This window comes from Bradysia coprophila (assembly GCF_014529535.1).
Source record: "Bradysia coprophila strain Holo2 chromosome X unlocalized genomic scaffold, BU_Bcop_v1 contig_128, whole genome shotgun sequence".
NCBI lineage: Eukaryota > Metazoa > Arthropoda > Insecta > Diptera > Sciaridae > Bradysia > Bradysia coprophila.
In genome coordinates, this window is record NW_023503295.1 from 182,522 (window position 1) to 203,983 (window position 21,462).

General features: G+C 39.3%; 2 protein-coding genes across 4 annotated transcripts; one reads left to right on the top strand and one right to left on the bottom strand.

Annotated features, from left to right (window-relative positions):
* The first annotated feature begins 887 nt into the window (after nt 1-887).
* Nucleotides 888-4,957, top strand: LOC119067686. Of its 2 annotated transcripts, XM_037170806.1 has the most exons (4): nt 888-1,585; nt 1,660-2,098; nt 4,403-4,526; nt 4,938-4,957. In XM_037170806.1, the coding sequence occupies exons 1-3, from the start codon at nt 1,046-1,048 to the stop codon at nt 4,492-4,494; spliced, it is 1,071 nt and encodes a 356-aa protein (XP_037026701.1). In that variant the 5' UTR covers nt 888-1,045; the 3' UTR covers nt 4,495-4,526; nt 4,938-4,957. The 2 variants fall into 2 exon arrangements, with proteins under 2 accessions (XP_037026701.1, XP_037026700.1); XM_037170805.1 differs by lacking the exon at nt 4,938-4,957 and having other exon boundaries at nt 4,403-4,887.
* A 5,333-nt stretch (nt 4,958-10,290) lies between these two features.
* Nucleotides 10,291-16,679, bottom strand: LOC119067666. Of its 2 annotated transcripts, none has more exons than XM_037170771.1 (4): nt 16,346-16,679; nt 13,716-16,143; nt 12,615-13,644; nt 10,291-12,556 (listed from the first exon to the last, which is right to left on the bottom strand). In XM_037170771.1, exons 1-4 carry the CDS (start codon nt 16,378-16,380, stop codon nt 10,371-10,373), a joined length of 5,679 nt encoding a protein of 1,892 aa, XP_037026666.1. In that variant the 5' UTR covers nt 16,381-16,679; the 3' UTR covers nt 10,291-10,370. The 2 variants fall into 2 exon arrangements, with proteins under 2 accessions (XP_037026666.1, XP_037026665.1); XM_037170770.1 differs by lacking the exon at nt 16,346-16,679 and adding an exon at nt 16,220-16,293.
* Nucleotides 16,680-21,462: the final 4,783 nt, after the last annotated feature.

Consider the following 21,462-nt stretch of genomic DNA (forward strand, 5'->3'; position numbering starts at 1 on the left):
TAGTGAAAACCTTTTCCCTCGCTCGTAAAGTAAAACGTTATACTTTACACGTGAAATAATTTGATATCTCGTATCACGATGAGTAAAAGTACCTCGGGCTGAAGCCCTCGGATACTTTTACTCGTCTTGAAATTGAAATATCAAATTATTTCACTGGTATAGTAATGTACTATTACATGTTACATGCGTTGAAAGCCGTACCTTTCATGTTTCAAGCACTACTTTCGACTCCCTCCGCATGTAAACTCCATTACATAACTCTGGATTATACTATTAATCAATCTGTTGATAATAGTTGGGTGGAATTTTTGGTTACAAAGTCTGGCTGTTGACCTTCCTCTTGGAACAAGTCCGTTAAAGTTCTTTTGATCCGATTCCAAACAACTTTTATGTTTCGTGTAAATAAAACGGGACAAATTTATCAGAGAAATGTGCGATCCAAAAGCGTTTTAAACTTTTAATCTTTACAAAAGAAAGAAATGAAAAGAAAACTTTTTGAATGACTAAATCATTTTCAAAAACTTGGTGCCGAATAGGATGCGTTCATATAAGCGACATAATGTAGAGATCGCCACAGTAGATGAATATAGACAAAGACGTTCACAAAACGCATACCCTTCAACTGAAAACGACTCTTACCCTGCCGATTATATCAAGTAGGACGAAATTTCGGTCTCATTTTTAGTTTACAGCAGCTTAATGAGGGCAAACGTTTCGAATGAAGTAGAGCTGTTAGTTCGCTGTTCTAACTTCTGTTGTAGACTTTTTCATTTGACAACGTCAAGTGATTTCTGTCACTCGTTCTGAGAGGAGCGATATTTTTCCGAGATCGCACCACCTTTCATATCAAAAACTTACATTACCATTGTGAAATACTGCACCGACTCTGGTGCTAAAATACAAAATGTCATCATTTGTTTACTTACATTTCATGTTTTCTATTTAAAGATCTCCCATTCATAAATCGTAATAGAAAAGAAAACGCTCAGTGGAAACTCAATTCGCGGTTTTAAATGTGAAGACGAAATCCAGTGAATGCAATAATATGAATGGAAGCCATACGAGCTATACAAATTTAACCAAAAACGAAAGTCTTGCCAAATACGTACGCCATGTAACACAAATAAGAAAACAAGCAAATGCCAATTCGGTGACGGGCGTTGAGTTTGATGATTTTTTGTTTATTCGATATTTGAATAGTGAAACGGAACGGAATACTCTGTACAGTACAAAAGCGAAACAATTTCTGCGCCTTTTGGTGCGGAAACGACGAAAATTCCTATCCTACGTATGCATCGTGAGCACCATATTCTGTCTAGTCGTCTATCGCAATGAGACATCGAATTTATTTATGAAAAACATACAAAATTACATTTATCCGTTGATGAGTGTATGGAGATTACTGACACTGCCGATTATTAAAGTGTTCCCCGGATTAACTGAACTGTACGATGAGTCTTGTTTGGTATCGAATCCATTCTTTCAAGTCAAGGACCTAGACTGTCGTCCCTGTGCTGGAGTGATAAACGTTTTGGATCTGAGCACCGTTCCTCACAATACGGAGAATGTGCCCCACATTTTCAAGGTAAAACACATTTTTCTGGGTCATGCATCAGAGCGACGCATTTCACTACTAAGTCTCCTGAATCGTTATTTTAGACAAATCAGTCAACTGTTGACATCAAAACACTCAACGACATTTACATGAACCACTTGGACGTGTTTGTAAACGACGCCAATCGAGTCCAATCGACCAATCGAAACATCAAAACACTCAAAGATCTGTTCACCGACTTTCTGAACGATACTCATCAACTCGAAAGCCACACACTGTGGCGCTGCAATCGCATGAATCCCGCTCAAATTTTACGCCAAATAATTCCAAAACCGAAACGTCTTCCGACTTCTGGTATGAGCATCGAAAGATATCTGGCAATCGACACGGCCTCGGCACCGCCATATCGTATACCGGACGTGGATTGTTCTGCGATATTTATAATCCAATTGAAGGGTACCAGAACAATTCTGCTGAGACCGACAGCCGAGTGCAAGCAAAAGTGTCGGACAATATCCGTTCGACTGCCACAGTCATATGTTTGTGAGTTGGTTTTCATTTTGTTTTTATAAGTTTGTGTTCCGTTGTTCTGATGGTTTAACAAAATTGTAACAAAACGTACTCCGTGAGAGAGCCGTGAGAGAGCAATCTGTCAAATAAACGAAGGAAAAATGGAAAAAAATTAAATTTTATCTCTCTCACGGAGTACTTTTTAGCCCCGTACGAAGTACTGGGGGCTTATAAGATTAATATGCCGTTTGTAACACGTCGAATTGGAAGCAGACAGTAAGGGCAAAGCATTTGGTTATGTTCATAGATGACGAATCCGCAATAAAAAAAATGTCCGTCCGTCCGTCCGTCCGTCCGTCTGTCCGTCCGTCCGTCCGTCCGTGACCCCTCTAGCTGGAGCAAATCACAACCTTTTTTCAAAATTCTTTTTTTCCCCGATTGGTATCGACAAAAGTAAGGTCAAGTTCGAAAATGGGCATGGTAGGGTCGGCCCTTCCAGAGCTAGGGCCCTATAGGTGTTTTTCAGTCTTTCGACGATATCTACCGAAATACGCACGCAATAGCTGCTTGTAATATATCAAATGAAAGGTATTGACGAGTAGAAGAAAGTTGCTGAACATTGTTTTTGAGTAGGATGCAACCCGGGCTTGTTGCGAGGGCTCAAAGGTCGTTACTCGGCCCTAAGTGTTTTTTGCACATAACTCGAGTAAATCTCATCCGATTTTGCTAGATTTAGTTTTTTATGGAAGGTAATTGAATACCGAAAAGAACGTGGCGAAAAAAATTTCAAATTTGGGTCCTTGGACTAAGGCCGCTACTCGGCCCTAAGTGTTTTTTGAACATAAATCGAGTAAATCTCATCCGATTTTGCTAGATTTAGTTTTTTATGGAAGGTAATTGAATACCGAAAAGAACGTGGCGAAAAAAATTTCAAATTTGGGCCCTTGTACTAAGGCCGCTACTTGGCCCTAAGTGTTTTTTGAACATAAATCGAGTAAATCTCATCCAATTTTGCTATATTTAGCTTTTTATGGAAGGTAATTGAATACTGAAAAGAACGTGGCGAAAAACGTTTCAAATTTGCTCTCTTGGACTAAGGCCGCTACTCGGCCCTAAGTGTTTTTTGCACATAAATTGAGAAAATCTCAACCGATTTTGCTAGTTTTTGTTTCATTTGAGAGATAATTGAATGCCGAATAGAATGGTGGAAAAAAAGTTTTAAATTTGGGCCCTTGGTCTAAGGCCGCTACGCGGCCCTAAGTGTTTTTTGCACATAAATCGAGTAAATATCATCCGAGTTTGCTAATTTTTGTTTTATTTGAGAGGTAATTGAATACCCAATGGAAAGTTGGCAAAAAGTTTTGGGTTTCTAAAATAATGTCGTAAATTGTTGGTTTTATTTGAGAGGTACTTCGTACGGGCTTTCGTAATTGCGCTATGCGCAATTTTAAAAATGAACACTTTCAGTAAATTTGAGCATGCCGAACTTGACTTGCATTTTGGTAACAGACGCATTAGAGGGTTGTAGACGTATTAAGGGTCCGGGCGTATTACGGCTACGTTCGTATTATGGTTACGGACGAAATAGGATTACAGGTCGTACGGGGCTAAGTCGCAGCAAACGCTCCGACTGTTCTGATGCCTTGTTTTTAGTAAGAGGAAACTAAGCATTACTCTTCCCGGCTGCCTTGATTGATGTTCCTTTAATAACAATCCGAAAGGACCAACATCACTCACACACTGGTCCAGCCTTTTGAAGTAGTTGCGAAAGTTGTTGCAAAAAACATTTTCCTTTTACGAATTTTGCAACTATTTTTGCGACTACTTCAGGCGACTCCTTGCATTCTGAAGTAGTTGCAAAAGTATTTGCAAAAAACATTTTTCTTTAACAAATTTTGCAACTTCTTTTGCAACTACTTCAGGCGGGTCTTTTTGGAATTTTGCCATTATGTAACTTACCTACACATTTCCACTAGGAGTTACATAAAATAAATGTTGTAAGTGTAACTCGGATATTATACTGGACATATGGTCGACAAATCCTGGAAGATATTAAAGTTTGAAACACATGTTAAATTTTCTACATCATCAAACACTCTCAGGGTCTCGGATTGTTTGAAATCTGTTACTGGACCATTTCAAACCAACATAAATTCTCAACGAAGTATAATAAAATGGATAAGTGCGTTAAGGCACTTAGTTTCCCATATCCCAACGGGAGAAAAGTGTTAAACCTACTAGCAAACGGAATAGTATTCTTTTCGGAGAACTTGTTTTAGGAGTGTGTTTTGATTGGCATCGGTTTGTTGTTGAAACGATTTTCTTTTCTTTTTTCAGTAAACTATAACTGGTGGTACTGGAAACCAATCTCATTGCCAGACCATATCACCAAACAGCCATCAATAAGCTATATCGGCGCTTTCTGCTAGTCAACCAGTAAAATATTCTCAATTTACAAAATGTATTTTTTTTGTTTGTTTGTTTGTTTTAATCATCAAAATGCCAATTAATTTTAATTTTTCCAAAATACGTGTGCCTAAATTACGGAGCCAAATTATTAGTTATTAGCGCTTGGATGTAATTAATTTAATTAATTAATTTAGAAAGTTTTTTTAAGAAATTTTTCATTTATTTTCTTCAAATTTAAATGTTTAAAACATTTTTTTTCGCCTGTAATCGTACTAAAAAATCAGCAATATTATTAATAGTAAAAACAGGGTTATTTGCACCCTCTAGCTCAAAGTGAAGATTGATTGAAACGCTTCACTTTGGCTTTTTGTTTGCAAGCGTGCTCACATTTCGATGCAGAGAACGTTTTTTTTTTCTAAAAAATTAATTTTCAATCATTTAACGCAAACTCTTTAATACTAAGACAAATTATATTTTTTTCTCTTAAATTTAAGTTTTTATTTTAGCTTTTTACCAATGACCATAGATGACCTGTAATACGAGTCGCTAACATTCATTTAATTATAAACGAGAAATATATTTTATTTTAATCAAAACCAGCCAATATCGTTTAGAATGCTACTAAATTTAGAGAAAATTGTCCACAACTTCTATGTACACAATGCCGACTTGACATTTCAAGACGCTAAAAAATAGGTCTTACCTATGTTCATTATATGACTTCTTCGGTTGTTTTTGATGTCCTCGAGCAAACAAACTAACGTCGTATAATACTTTATTGCTTGCCCCAAGCGAAAATTGATTCTTACATATCAATTTGGCCCCTGCGAAAATGGTCGATTACATGAGGAATATTTGTGTGACACTATCGTCAAGGAATCTCTATTTTTGCGGGGTGCACAGTCATTCACGTAAAACGAGTTTTCGCGGGGTGCAGCCAGATGAAGGAGAATGCATCATCTGAAATATTTAATGTCTTCCAACAGAAAAAAAGAAAATAATTATTGATGTTTTGTGTTTTTCAACACAAATTTTCCAGTGGCGTGAGTTGAATGTCGCAAAGGCATTTGAATTATTTCGAAAAGAAAATCACAAAACTGAAAGTGTCAGCCATTTTTTGCTCCAATAAATTCAATGTTTGTAATGAACACATGGCAAACACTTTTAGTTGCGTATTTTTCACTTATATTCGAGAACACTAAACACTTTGCTTATGTTAGACATTATTCACTTCACTTCACTGCAAAATTTTTATTCTAAATAACGAAAACAACAAAATTAATGCATTATCCTGAAACGGAAAAACAATTCAGTGGCAAGCCGACTGTTGTGACCGTTGTGACGTGTATTGAGATTACTGCTGTAACAATACCAACATAACATTAGTGTTGTTTTCGGGATTTTTTTCTTCGTAGACGTGTGAGCCAATTTCGGAGGGTTCGGCGGTATACTAGATTCGTTGTTACTGCGTTAAGGAATTGATATGTAAGAATCAATTTTCGCTTGGACAAGCAATAAAATAGAATACAGTGCAAGCTGCTGCCATGATTCATTACTTGGGGAAACAATTTTGAAACTTGCAACTCACGCGTGTGTGTTTAAGCGCCAAGGTTTGAAAACTGTTATTTTGACGCGGGTAGTTACATACCTCGCCTTCGGCTCGGATATGCAAACTCTACCCTTGTCAAAATAACAGTTTTCAAACCTTGGCGCTTAAACACACACTTGTGAGTTGCTCGTATCTCAAAATTGTTCCCCCATGTAATGAATCATTTTCGCAGCATGCACTGTAACCTACTATTTTACATTTAAATAAATAGTATATTATGTTACTAGGAACAAAACGGTGCGTTTCCACCACCGTGGTAAAAAACAAGCACTTTTTTGTTCCGTGTGACATATACTATTTTTCATTCAGGCTGACCAAAAAGTCACATTCCGAACAAACCATCACCAACATATTTGATTTATATTTATGCGAGTTAATCAAAAGAATCGAAATTTAATCATGTTACCGAAAGGTTATTCAATTTGAAATTATTGAGAAGACATGGCGGAAATAGAAATTGATCCTGTAATCGAGGATTTTGAAACAGTTGACGAAAGTTCTGTTCCTCAATATATTTTGGACAGTGCAAAGGAAATAACATTAGGTGCGCTTCCACAAAAATCGAAAGATTTGTACATTCGTGCGTACAATAATTTCATGAAATGGAAGGTCGAGCAGAAAATTGGCAAGCAAGTTTTTTCTGAAGACGTGATAGTTTACTTCAGTGAACTTACGAGTGTGAGTCAAATTTTATAAAATGTAAAAAGTGTTTCGAGTAAATAATATTAAAAATCAACCAGAAAACTTTGCGCCGAGTACAATGTGGAGTCGTTATTCAATGCTAAGGACAAATATTACTCATTACGACAATGTGAACATCGGATATCCTAAGCTGATATCATTATTGAAGCAGAACGCAGTTGGTTTCAGACAGAAAAAAGTGAAAGTGTTTGAGGGAGATGAGCTCTACACTTTTCTGGACGGAATGGATGATTACCAGTATCTGGCCGCAAAGGTAAACTATCCGTAATGTTTTGTTTATAGTTGAGCAAAACCTGCAAGTTCCGTACAATTTATGGTGTTACACGGACTGCAGAATTGGTACAGCTCAAAACAACGGATGTGCTGCCAAAAGAGGTGTTAGGGAATCTCGCGCCGCGTCATTCACAATAACTCACAAAGTGACATCTTCCTTATACAAAATGTGTCAAAATGTGAATTATTGTGAATGACGCGGCGCGAGATTCCTAGCAACCGCCAAAAGATGATGTTTTTTGGTTAAATTGGAGCGCACTAAAACTGATATAGACCGATCATTCACAATCGAGGGGACATTTTATGTGAATATCGTCCGCAAATACTGAGATTTGCGGCCAAAGGAAACACCACACGACCGATTCTTTATTAATTTTCAAATGGGAAAATGTACGACTCAACCGATTGGCAAACATAAATTCGGTGGAACTCCAAAGATGTTGCTTCACTTCTAAAATTGGAAGGAGCTGAAGAGTATACGAGTCACCGCTTTCGGCGAACGGGTACAACACTGGCTGTTGAAGCTGGCGCGGATTTTTTGGAGTTGAAACGACCCATCGGTTGGCGTTCATCAGCAATAGCTGAGTGCTACGTCAACGATTCGAAGAGAAACAAACGCAAAATGGCGAGACTGATCACTAGTGCCTTCACAAAATCGAATGCTACAGCAACGATGACATCAACTAATCGACCACTTCATTGGCAACACCGTCCAATGCCACCATATTAACGGCCGCTGTCTAATCAGACCCGTTCAATGGCGACATCGTCTAATACGATTACTTCAATGGTAAGATCATCCAATACGAACACATCAACCGCAGAATCGTCCAATGCGCCTAGTTCAATGGCAACACCGTCCAATACGACCATATCAAATGCCACATCTTCTAATCCGACCACGTCAATGGACATACCGTGCAATGCGACCACATCAATGGCAACATCGTCTAACTCCACCTCGCGTCGAATTTTGTACAATGCGAACACAGAATTATTGTCAGGAACAGTGATTGTTTCGAGTCAAGTCGAATCCACGTCCATTGTATCATCTTATGCCGATGAAATTGATACGGAAATGATACCAGTTGTTTTGGATCAGTCCAAACAAATGCGCTTGGTGGAAGCGAAAGACTTTGCTGCTAGAGCAATGAAAACAATTCAGATGGAACACTGCTCCAATTACAATTAATTTCAATATTGGCCAAAACCAGTAACAACAACTGAAAATTTAACTCCGAATTACTTTCATTTTGTAAATATTTGAAATCCTATATAAAATTTGGTTTTTATCATTGAGTTTGAGTTCGATTCGTTTTGATACATATTTGACACAACTGGGAACGAAAACTGACGTTACTGGGAACGAAAAGTGCAAAAAAAATGTGAGAAAAAGTTGCTGTTTTGGCTCTCAATCTGGTGAGAAAATGTGACGTTTTTGGTCCGCCTGAATGAAAAATATAAAATTTAACAATTTTTGGGAATGTTTGCTCGATTTGACATTTTGACAAAGTAGGTACCAATTTTCAGGAATTAAATTTACAAAAAATTCCCAAAAATTCTTACATTTTTTTGGGGTAAAATGTGTTACTGTGGAAGTTGCGGGGATTCGCGATAGGACGAAGTGAAAATTGAACTGAAGTTTATTTAAATCTTTATTGTAAGAGAGCTCGAAACAGAATGAAATGTTATTTTAACGACCAAGTAACTAGATTGACTGGTAACGAGTAATTTCGCGCCGCGCGAGATTACACATATTATAGTGGAATTTCGCGCCCATACATTTTTCAATGGCTAACTTGATTTAGAGAATTTTTACGAGTACCTGGCGATAAATTGGCGGTAGATTCAGTTGAGTATCAGGCACATAAATTTTGGAGATGCGAATTTTATTCTAACACCCTAGAGCTTTGTACCAGGGATACCGGTATCCTTAGAAAGTGTGGATTTTCCCTTTACAAAACGTTAGGATATCGGTATCCCAACTGAGATACACGTATTTTGTATCAAGGATACCGGTATCCCGACATAGAAAGTGTGGATTTTCCTTTTACAAAACGTTAGAATACCGGTATCCCAACTGAGATACACGTATTATGTATCAAGGATACCGGTATCCCGACATATAACGTGTGGATTTTCCTTTTACAAAACGTTAGGATGCCGGTATCCCAACTGAGACGTTGCGAGATTCCTACCAGCAAGAAATTCCTTATGGGCGCGAAATTACACTAATAAAGTAGAAATTTCGCGTGGCGCGAGATTCCTACTTTAATAGTGTAATTTCGCGCCCATACGGCGCGAAATTACTACTAGCCGATTGACTGCAGGATTACTGCGATTTCCAAAAGTATTCAAATTAAATTAGAAAGAATCTAAGAAACCCAGATCTTTGTGAAGTAAATAAATAAATCTACAGTGGTGTAGATATTCAAGCTATGCAAAACCAGCCCAAATGGCGCACGAGTTAGCATAAAATTAACATCGATCGAAAATACTATGATACGTGCAAAATCAGTCGCATCGAACAAATACAAAGGCCAGTAGACGAAGCAGTATACAAGAAATATCTAAATGATATTTTGGAATGTGAGACCAAATGCATAAGAGGGAAATGCTAAAATGGTAAAAAGAAGAATTCTTATTGAAGACTCGCATGTTTTCCTCGCGTGTTTTAAAATGAATTTTCGTAAAAATAAAATGTCATTCGTGGATTAGCAATCAGAGAAATAACATCCTTTCAAAAATGACACTGTAAAGACGATACTTATCAAAGTGTTGGACTCATGAAAAATCAAAATTGAAAAACTTTGGCCACAAAAGTAATACGAACACAATAGAACACAATGAAATATTCCAACGTATAGGAGCTGTATGACTTCATTAGACAGTAAACGAACTGTTTAATCAACAAGGACAGGTTTCTCTTTCGATCGGAAAATCTTAAAAAGAAAAGAAATTAGAAGTCACATGTACCGCAGTGATGTCCACGTGTTTCCCAGACTCCCATGAAAACACGGATTCGCACCTTGGGTAATAGTTCCCCATGAAACTTAAAAGAATTTAGTTATTCATCACACAGCGTTGTAGTCAAGGCGGTGACTTAGTGCATGTTCCCACTCATTTCTCGAAATATTTCTCAAGAGTCTATCGATCCCTCCTCGTGATATTCCTTCGCTGGGTACACCCAGATTAGATTTAAGAAATGGCTTCATTTGAATATGGTTGAACGTAGTAAATTTCGCTCGGAGAACGCCAAGACATGAGCTTTCAATTATCATATTTTCTTTATTGTCAAACATATAGTTCTTCCTAGGTCGTCTTTTTTCCGGCTTTGCATAGACCGGCCTTCCAATCATCCTTTTCTCCCTTAAAACAATTCCGCGAACAGCAGTCGTCATCCTTCTCACATCCGTTTTCCCAATTCGGCTTACAACTATCGCGGAATCGTAATTCGTCAGCGGTCGGGATCCGTGCATGATCAAACAGTTTGTCCGGATTCTTTCCATGATCCACGCAGCCAGGACAATCACAAAAATCTGGACCACTGCCACAATAGCCTGCTTCGCTGCAGCAGCTGTATCCGGGATCATCTGGATCACATGCCGCGTAACGGCCACCAATAAGTGGCGCAAATTCGCCACATCTGCCTTGAAGATCTTCGTCCGAGTTTTCAGGTGTCCACCATAGTTGCTCGTCTGTGGGCAAACACTTAAATCGAATATCAGACGGATTTGTATTGGCACACAGGTTGGCATCGTAAACTGTTTCCAGCATCGTAAGACCATCGTCATCTTGATCGAGCGCCCAGATCATCAATCCGCCTAAGTTATTTTCCACCGCAAAATCCACTTTATATCTCAATGTTTCCGGATCTTCCAAGCCAAGATAAAGTCGAGAAGCCGAGTTGTACGCGTACTTTGACTTAGTTCGTTCGTTAAATTCTATGTTGCCGAATGTACCCTGTGATATGTTAAACTGAAGTTGTCTCCAAGTGTAAGCTCCACCTTTAAATTCTCCGGATACAGCTTCAGCTTTTCGCCACATAGGATTAGACGGATCGATTACGTCGGCCACATTTTCCCAGTAACGGCCATAAAATGGAACGCCCATGTTGATTTTGTGAGGCTGTTTGCTTCGGCACGCATAGTACTTCACTGTCCAGGCAACGTTTGTTTTTCCACTAAAACCTTTTGGCATCCCAAAGTATAATGGTGCTGGAGGTCCAGTGAATGCTCCCCACTTGCTGCCCCAAGCGCCGAAGTAATCGTATGTCATAACATTGATGAAATCCAGTTGTTCGATCAAACCTTTCATATCATATCCAGGATCAAGTGTCCACTGTCCTGCAGCACCAGCAATGGACATCAAATAAGGTCGATCGCGTCCTTGAAGCTTGGCAAGATTGTTCAATGCTGTTCGCAGTTCGGACAAAAGCGTGACATAATTCGATTTGTCTTCAGTTACACCTTCATGAGCACCTCCTGTCACGGGGTATTCCCAATCTACATCAACTCCGTCAAAACCGTAGTCTTTGATAACTTGAATTAGAGATGCAATGAAGACTATACGTCGCTCCCGGTCAGCTGCGATTGCACTGAAATATTGAGAGTTTTCCCAACCACCAACGGCAAACATGACGTTCAGATGGTCAAAGTGTTCCGTGACACTAAATAGCTGTTTTAGGCGTTTGTGTGCAAGTTCTTCATCTTTTGTACAGTCCTCGCTATGTTCCGGATCCACACAACCAACTTTAACTTCTCCATTCGAACGGGTTTCCAGGAACGCAAATATCACGTGAGTCAATCGATGCGCCATACGAGGACTAAATTTATACTTTCCCCAGGATGTGAAGTAACCAACGATTCGTTTGCCACACGATGCTGACGACACAAGAGATTCGGTTGATTCAATTTCCTCATCGTCGTCTTCATCATCGGAATCATCTTCATCATCCTCATCGTCAGTAGAGGTGAGGGAAGCGAGAAAATTGGACATTTCGTCCGGCGAACAGCACGCACTACCGCTACCAATTAAAGCTCGTTTAGTTTTTCGCCTTTTCGATTTCTGTTTCTTCTTGGATGAAGACGACGAGATCGCCAAAGCGTCTGACTGCGCCTTCATACCGTCTTTCCATTGTTTTTCTTCGTCGGCGGTTAGACTCAATGCAGCGGCGCACAGTAATGGCTGTACTGAAACAATACCTTCAATGCCAGGTCCAAGGCTAAACACCTCACGATTTCTTAAGACATCAGGTGCGGACAAGAGAAATGGATTCTTGGTGGGACTAATGGCCGCATGAGCGATGACATAGCTTTGACTACGAGGAATGAAGCTATCTTCCCGCCGACTATCAATACTGGCCTTGTCGGAGGACGACAGCTTTGTGTTTTGAATCACAAAGCCAACCACGTGATGTTGACCATCACGAACGTAACAAATCATTTTCCAGAAGCAGGCAGGTATATCGACGCCATTTTTAATGCTTCCGATGCTTGCTACAAATGTAAATCGTTAAGAAAAGAGCTGCGATCCACAAAAAAATATTTCACGAACCTGAACACGTTCCTGTGGCAACAATGCTCCGCAATTTTTTACCAGTGCAAAAGGCGTTATCTTCGATCCGTTCCCAGATCTGTTGATTTGTGACGCTATCTTGGGGTGCAACATTCACATAAAGATTCACGGATCGACTGGCTTTCAATGACCAACGAATTACACGTGCTGGCGTCAGATGACCCTTTTCCCAACCTGATCTTGCATAAGACTGATCGTTGGCTTGATTACTAACAAGCTCAGGGCAGGGATGCTTTAAGAAACTTGCATGCCGTCCAGCTGATTCGCTAGCAGTCAGCCCTGTTAAGTCCGTCAATCCGAATTCGCTACTGTCATGCAGTGCCACCGACCAAGTTGGAATCTTTCGACTTTTGTTGAACAGGATTACGTAGGCAGTCATCTTCTTCCCATTAGGCGCTCCAGGTTTTGGAGTTGATATAACAATCAAATTGTGCACACCTCTAACAGAGCACGATTCTGCTTCACAGCGGTTTCCCTGCTGATTCCAACGCAACGTACCGCCACTCTTATCGCACTTGACACGATGATCCGGTTTCTCGTCGTAGCCAGGATCACACTCGAAATCGCAATGCTGTCCCACGCGACGTCGTTTACATTGAGCCGTGTTCGTCCTTGATTTCTTGAGTAGATTCTTGAATGTTAACTTGGGACAGAATTTTGTGTTATCATCGTCGTCGTCAGAATCATCATCATCATCATCACAGTCAGATTTTGATGGTCTAGGTCGTTTTGTGCCAGCTGCGCGCCGAGATCGTTTGCGTATCTTGCATTTCTTTGTCTTGCCTTGTTGTTCGTTTTCGCGATGTCGTTCCTCATGGTCAGTGGAACGCTTGTCCTTGTTGTTAGAATGGTTTTCTTTGTTGACCTCTTCGTCCACCTTCTTCTTCTTCTTGCCACCACGTTTTCCCTTCTTTCCGCGGCCAATAACGGGAATGAAACTAGCAGCAACACCAACAGCTGCTTCTCCACCTGATTCGCCAAGTTTGTCCCAGTCACCTTCTATGAGCGCCTGTTCAATAGGGAAAAATAAGAATGTGAAAATGATGGGATTTGCCTCTAGTAAAAATGTAAAACTTTAACCTTGCCAGTGTCAACGACTCCTTCAGCTGCCTGAACATAAGAGATATCGCGAAAATGTTCCTTTGCTCCTTCCAGGTCACCTTTTATGAGACTGCCAACAGATTTTACAGCACTTATACCGTCTTGTACAATGCCAACTTGCTGAATAGCTTCGGAGGCGCCTTTTGTGTCACCGGTGATTAATTTCCCTGCCGCTTCTACTGTATGTCCAATGTCTTCTGCCACACCCTTCACAGTTTCCACAACGGTTTCCGCGGCTGATTTAAAGAAATTGCCGATAGCACTGAAAATACCTCGTTTTCTTCTACGCTGAATTTCAACGGTAGAATCGTCCATTGGAAGCACCAAATCGAGGCTCGTTTGCGATTGCTGGTTCGACGTTTCAAAGCAGTCAAATACGTCGGAAGACTGAAATAGTGGTAGAGCGTCCAGGAATTCACGATTGATGTTGACTGTGTTCACTCGATACATAATACGGCTGAAGTCTTCTGGTTCCATTACTAGGTCTTTAGAACTGTACAAGCGACATATCATTCGGTCTCCATTCTGGGACATGATGACAATCGAACAGTTGTGCGTCGAACTGCATGCGTCTTGACAGGATTGATGACAGTTGGAAGAGCAGTCTTGATTGCCCAAAAAATACATCCCATCAACTTCGGGATGTGCCGTGTAGCCTGGAATTTCTGTGTAACGGTTCCCGGTGAAGGATATCGGAATTTCTTTTATGCCGACTACTTGTTCAGATCCGTCGTCAGTGTGGTTTATCATTCCGTCCGGGGACGAGAGTGAGCATGTTTGCGTACGCTTAACGTACGAGAATCGGTTACATGATGACTCTGAGTTACATCTTGCCACACAGTCTGACAAAGATGTGATTGTGATCTGAACAAAGTCTGCACTGCCAGCCTGCACCGAAGATTTCTCTAATTTGGACGATAAAATCAGATTGTAGTGGCCGTGGAAATTTTTCAACAAGTAGACGATTGAAGAGTCCGACACTTTTTCAACGTTTGAATCGGTTATGAAGATCGGATTGAAGTATGTGGTCCCAAAAGTCACCGCGATACAGTCTTCGAGTTCAAGACACTTTGCAAGATGTTTCTCTATCTGACTGAGAACATTTTTGGCTTTCGGGATGATGCTGTCTGGACAAATGTCCAGATCTTTCTTGCTATCACTACGTTCCGGGTAGTAGCAGAACTTGCATCGCTGCCCAACAATGCAATCTTTGATCGGGTTGAAGAGACACTGAGGCTTGTAATAAGCTCCGATTGAGTTGTTGGAGTACTTTGCGCAGCCTGCATCTGGGGTCTTATACTCGGTGATAGACGCGGAAAGTAGGTCGTCATTCATGAGCTTAAAATTGTCTCCTGCAGATCCTTTTTTAAACGATGACTGTTTGAATGCAGACGCATAGCTAGAAGCTAGCGATGACTCGATATTTTTCAAATCCGAACACATTACACAGGCACGAGAGTCGAAATGGTATGAAACTGCTCGGCAGTTAGAGTCCTCGTCGCAGTTCGACATACAATCCTGAAATGACTCAGATGAAACTTGATTTGAGATTGGAGCCGTTAGCTTCACATTCCGAATGTAATTCCACTCGCCAACAGTTCCTGTGGGTTGAGTCATGATGACCGTTCTAAATCCACTTTCAGCTGACATTCGGGCGTCAACGGTTTCATTAAACTGGTAACAAGTTCGAGCAATGGAATCGTGGCTGAACGCAACACATTCCGACTGGTTCTCTGAACAGGTGCCGAAACATTCTGGAAAGTTTATGTCCGAGAGCACTCTAATCGGACTTTCATGGAGGAGTCGGTTTTCATATAAGAGTTGATTGAAAGACGGACACATATCACAAGCGGGGACGGCATACGACCCAAACCTGACTAGATACTTTCTATCTGGATCCAGAAGTGTGCATGATAGCCGCTCTCCAAGATTAAACGTTGGATTCTTAGCGAGAAGATACTTCGCTAAATTTAAATAGGAAAGCCCGGTGTCGGGATCAATATCACTAATCGAACTGCTTGTAGTTTTCTTTGTGATGGGACAACATTGGTATCGATTTCCATTTTCACAATCCATGGTCATTCGTTCTTCCATGCCCTCCGAATTGCAACCCCTAACAGCCCAGTCATCTGGTTGACATCCAGTCCACCAACATCCAGGAGTATGTGGCAAAGTGCTTTCTGTAGTAGTTTGACTTGAGTCAGTGTTGGGGCAGCATTTGTATTTGTTTCCACCCTCACAATCCTCAATTCCTTGTTGTTCCGTACCGGGATTGCAACCTCTGATTTCCCAGGTATTTGGCTGACACCCTGTCCACCAGCAGTTGTCGCCCGCTGCGTTGCCTCCTTGCATCAATATAAATGTAAGTAGAACCAACGGAAGTTTCATATTTCTTCGTTGTGTCCATCTGTGAAGAAAAGGAAATATTTCTTTAGACCTAAGCACACTGAGTGCCGTTTCCAGAATTCTATACACTTCCTTACAAGCTAAGATATCGAACAAAATTTCCAACACTCAACATTTAACGATTAACAGTACCATTACAAAGCGTTTGAGTTAAATTATTTATCTTTACTTTCTCGACCACTACAAACCGAATATATAAGTACCTGTCGTCTTGACTGATTCTTTCCACAGTGCACATGTTGAATCAGATGTCTTTGTCATCAGGAAATCCCGATTTTACAGCAAATTTATAGCGAAACACACGTTGCAGTTCAACTTTTTACGACATTTATTAAAAATTAGCGACACCAATACGCTAAATTTAAAGAAACATTTCTGTTGCGTCTCGGGTTTTTATCACTTTTGTGTTACCTGCCGTTTGCATATTACATTAAGTTCAGAATATACTCTCGAATAGACTTATTTAATTCATTTAGACAGCCTCTTCGCTCTCTGTTTTTGTTAAACCAACGTTGCAACGTAATAAGTCGTTATGGAGCAATTTGAATATTTTTCAATCGTTCCACACCCTTGATGATTCAAAATCTCTTCGAATACAACGGACAAGCAGAACCTAACATCATGTCCGGAGCGATAGCGGAGGACTTGACGCAGTCTAACTTCCAAAAAAAGAACGAAGAAATTTTGTTGAGACGCGGCAACTATATATAGGCGAGAATTTAAGTTTCTTTCCTTTGCCCTGTATCACCACAAATCCTATTCTATCTTATTCGCGCTTCAAATACGAGCAAAACGAGCTATCACTCGACTATGTAGCTTTAAAATTACCGGAGATACATCGTTTTGAAATTGGTCATTTTGATAGAAAATGCACCAAATTAACGTTTTCCAAACAATCAAAATCTTTCAACTTACTCTGTATGTTTCTATCTGTCTATCTGTCTATCTATCGACGGTCGATCTCGGAAACTAGTCAGCCAATCTCCATGAAATTTTGCAGGAACCTCAGGGTGGGCATAAAAATGAAAATGAGATACGCTATTACCCCAGGAAAAACCAGAATTTTGTTTTATTGGCCTCGAAGTGGTTTCTGAGTGTGGTTTTCGAGGGTCGGGAACGCGTTTTCGGCTGTAGCTTAGCTGTATTGAAACCTACAGAGGCGTGCGACCCATCAAATGAAAGGTATTCGTAACACAATTCGAACAAAAAAATATTTAAAAAAATCGGGGCAGATTCGTTTGAGCTAGAGTGATTGGAGTGACCAAATTTTGAGCTACTCGAGCGTAGGATGAACGGACTAATATTTTTTTGGGTTATGAGAGATAGAGAATTACTTTCTTCGGCAAAGTCTCAGAGTTTTACGAGTAGAACAGAGGGGCATATGTGAAAAATGTCGAAAGTTGGAAATGGGTGGGTCAATTATGTTTTTAGAGGTATTTCTTGAATGGTGACAGATAGAGAGTTACTTTCTTCGGCAAAGTCTCAGAGTTTTACGAGTAGAACAGAGGGGCATATGTGAAAAATGTCGAAAGTTGGAAATGGGTGGGTCAATTGAGGTTTTGGAGATATTTCTTGAATGGTGGCAGATAGAGAATTACTTTCGTCAAATTTTCGATTTTCGTCAAATTTTCTGAATTTCGTCAGATTTTGGAATTTCGTCAAATTTTCGAATTTCATCAAATCTTCAAATTTCGTCAAATTTTCGAATTTCGTCAAATTTTCAAATTTCGTCAAATTTTCGAATTTCGTCAAATTTCGACAAATTTTCGAATTTCGTCAAATTTTGTCAAATTTTCGAATTTCGTCAAATTTTCGAATTTCGTCTAATTTTCGAATTTCGTAAAATTTCGTCAAATTTTCGAATTTCGTAAAATTTCGTAAAATTTTCGAATTTCGTAAAATTTCGTCAAATTTTCGAATTTCGTAAAATTTCCTCAAATTTTCGAATTTCATCAAATCTTCAAATTTCGTCAAATTTTCGGATTTCGTCAAATTTTCAAATTTCGTCAAATTTTCGAATTTCGTAAAATTTTCGATTTTCGTAAAATTTTTGAATTAAAACTGTAAACTGTTACACTACACTTCTAAAACGACTGATATCCCAACAAAAATCTCTTCGAGAAAAGTGTGACGCAGTCTTTGAAATACAATTTCTAAAATGAATGATATCGCTAGAGTTGACGCTTTCAGCTTCGTTACGCAAAAATTAAATTTTACACTTAATTAGTTCAAACAAGCTGGCTTAGGTTTTCTCATCATCTGCCAAATAATTTTTACAAAAAAAATTTAGACTGGAAACAACCAAAATTTTACCAAAAAAATCTGCGTCGCAAAGTGGCAGATGTTCAGGAACACACCAGCAAGAAAATTTATCTGCCACATGCGACGCAGATTTTTTTTGGTAAAATTTTGGTTGTTTCCAGTCTAAATTTTTTTTTTTTAATTATTTAGCAGATGATGAGAAAACCTAAGCCAGCTTGTTTGAACTAATTGGGTGTAAAATTTAATTTTTGCGTAACGAAGCTGAAAGCGTCAACTCTAGCGATATCATTCATTTTAGAAATTGTATTTCAAAGACTGCGTCACACTTTTCTCGAAGAGATTTTTGTTGGGATTTGAACCTTAACGGTAAATAAACGAAGCAACGACACTCTGTCTCAACGTCTTTTAGTAGAACACCGATTACAGTTATTTCCTTATGGGCTAACTCACTCGAGAAAACATCAATATTTAACTGTTTAAAAAGTGGCTGGAAGATGGTTTATAAGTAACATAAAAATGCAAATTGTTTTCAAGTTAAAGATTATCATCATCGTCAGCGACTTAGGTCATTCGGTCGCTGTTCAAGCTAGTAATAATTATCTGTGTGTTCTCTCGTTGAAAGTGTACCGCTTTCGATTTATGTAACACACACTCAAACTAAACTCCGGACGGATTGTATGTATAACGTCATGGATTTACCATATTTTATTGACGACGTTAAATCAGCTCTCATTTATCATTCAATTAAAAATATCAAACAAATCTACCGCTTCATACAACATGTTAGGCATGGCCTTTGATTGGATCCAAAACAATTTTTTGCATTTTTTCTTCCTTCTGTTTTCCATCTTTTACAATGTGGTACATTGTCGTATACCAACAGTGGTCTGAATACACTGAAAAAATAGTAGTTTTTGTACCAAGTGATGAAGTGTGGCTTGTCCTAACGAGGCGAAGCCGACAATCTAAACATTTATTATCTAAAAAATCATTTGTCACTCGGTTGCCTCGGTCACTCAAGCCGTTGAAGGATAAATGAGTTTATGTTCAGGCGGACAAAAACGTCACATTCTCCCACCAGATAGTGAACAAAAACAGTTCTTCCCACTTTTTCGTTCCAATCGTGTCAATTTTTGTTCACTTTTCGGTGTGCCTGAATATAAAATAGTTATTTAAGACGGACGAAAACTGTGTAATCTTTGACCCACCACCTCAGTCAAAAATACACCTTTATGGTCCTAGTGACATAATATACTATTTAAGGCATTAGACTCTAGGCCGTAGGTGGTTTCTCGAAAAATCGAACGAAAGTTTTACTTTTCGTCGGTGAGTTGTACCAAAAATTGAACTTTTTGATCTTACAGTCACAGGCATGAATTTGCATCAGCTGTTTTTCAGCCGATCCACACAAACAATAAAAACTGTTTATACGGTTGCAACTGTTACACGTACGCGCTTGGTAGTAGTAAAACTGGAATTCTGGGAATGTCACTGCCTCTAACTGCTGTGACAAAAAACGTCGAGTTATGATCCTCAGTTCAAAAATTAATTGACTTGAATAAGTACTGTCCATACTCTTGAAGAGTATTACTCTTCACTAATTTGGGTATACATGTGCAAAAGTATCAACTAAAGTATCAATTAAAGTGTTTTGCGTAAGATAACTGTTCGTTCTGTAAATTCCGAAAAAACATTCTCAAACCCTGACGTGATGGAAATTACGCGGGATTTTTTTTTTATATGTCGCTATGACGGTACTGTAGATATTGAGTAAAATACACCGAGAAAAAAATATTGATGGAGATGGCATTTTTGTGATTCATTATCGGTCTCGCCTTCAGCTCAGATCAACAAATTTCTCACCAAGCACACACCGTCCATCCTAGGCTTCATTCACCAAGTACACACACTCATAAGGGTCAGATGAAAGTATGCAGATCACACATTTTCATACATTTTCCGTGTTCAGGATACTTTACGAGCGAGATAAAGGGATTTCCCTATAGATGGAATGGCCGTATTACCTCCCTAGTAATGTAAAACTCTCGGTTGACAGAAAGCACATCACCTTTTGGGATGTTATTTTTGCAGCATACACTCTCAATTTTCCTTACGTCGCTACTTTACGTTCAATGAAAGATACGCGCTCTCTAAAATTGAAAGAAGAATCTAAAGAGCTTTCACTCATTAAAATCGGAGAACCTTTGTTCCCCAATCGCCTGAAGATTTCGTGATTTAATCGTGAAGTTGAATGTTAGAAATAATATTCCTCTTTTTTTGACATGATGAAACAGGTATTTAATGGGAATAGAGCGTTCCACACGGTTGGTTTGAAACGAGATTAAATAGGGACCGCCGACCACCAATAAATTTTTTTCATATTTATAGTGAGTGATGGACAAGAACTTCACACAGAAAAAAACAAGAATAGACCGGCTAAAGCCTGGTGAGGTCTTTTTTCTTTTTTTGTAGGCAAGGCGGAAGAATAGCTTCATCAGTCGATATCCAGCTGTTGAAAAGTAAACATCTCCACTAACGTTTGACCAATTTGGAATTCAACTACCAGTTTGGTAGTCAACTACCATAAATTAAACTTTAAATAGGCGAGCAGTTAGAATATTTTCGTTAGTCGGTACGTAGTTCTCGAATAGTAAACATCTCTTCCCCAAAAATTACATTTGGTAGTCAATTATAACCTCGGTACTCAGCTACCAACTACCAAATTTTTGAATTGCAGTGTCAACTCTGAGCTATCGGTTATCAGATAACAAATAATTATTATTTGCCTGGTGTTGGTATGCTCACGGTAGCTTTGCAATTTTGAATGTCAATCCACCTCGCAACTACCATAACTACCAAAGCTACCGACTACCAAATTTCCGATTTATAAATAGCCGAGCATGTAGAATAATTTCGTCAGTCGGTGCGTAGTTCTCGAATAGTAAACATCTCTTCCCCAAAAATTACGTTTGGTAGTCAATTATAGCCTTGGTAGTCCAACTACCAACTACCAAATTTTCGAATTGCAATGTTAACTGTGAGCTATCGGTGATCAGAT

Excerpts from the sequence above, each read along its gene's own strand:
- LOC119067666 (XM_037170770.1), bottom strand. The coding sequence starts at position 16,257 with ATGTTGAGTGTTGGAAATTTTGTTCGATATCTTAGCTT. Across the intron at positions 16,144-16,219 it reads TTTGTTCGATATCTTAGCTT|ATGGACACAACGAAGAAATA; the intron begins GTAAGGAAGTGT and ends TTTTCTTCACAG. Across the intron at positions 12,557-12,614 it reads TGCCACAGGAACGTGTTCAG|CAAGCATCGGAAGCATTAAA; the intron begins GTTCGTGAAATA and ends TTACATTTGTAG.
- LOC119067686 (XM_037170806.1), top strand. The coding sequence starts at position 1,046 with ATGAATGGAAGCCATACGAGCTATACAAATTTAACCAAAAACGAAAGT. Across the intron at positions 1,586-1,659 it reads ATGTGCCCCACATTTTCAAG|ACAAATCAGTCAACTGTTGA; the intron begins GTAAAACACATT and ends TCGTTATTTTAG. Across the intron at positions 2,099-4,402 it reads ACTGCCACAGTCATATGTTT|TAAACTATAACTGGTGGTAC; the intron begins GTGAGTTGGTTT and ends TTCTTTTTTCAG.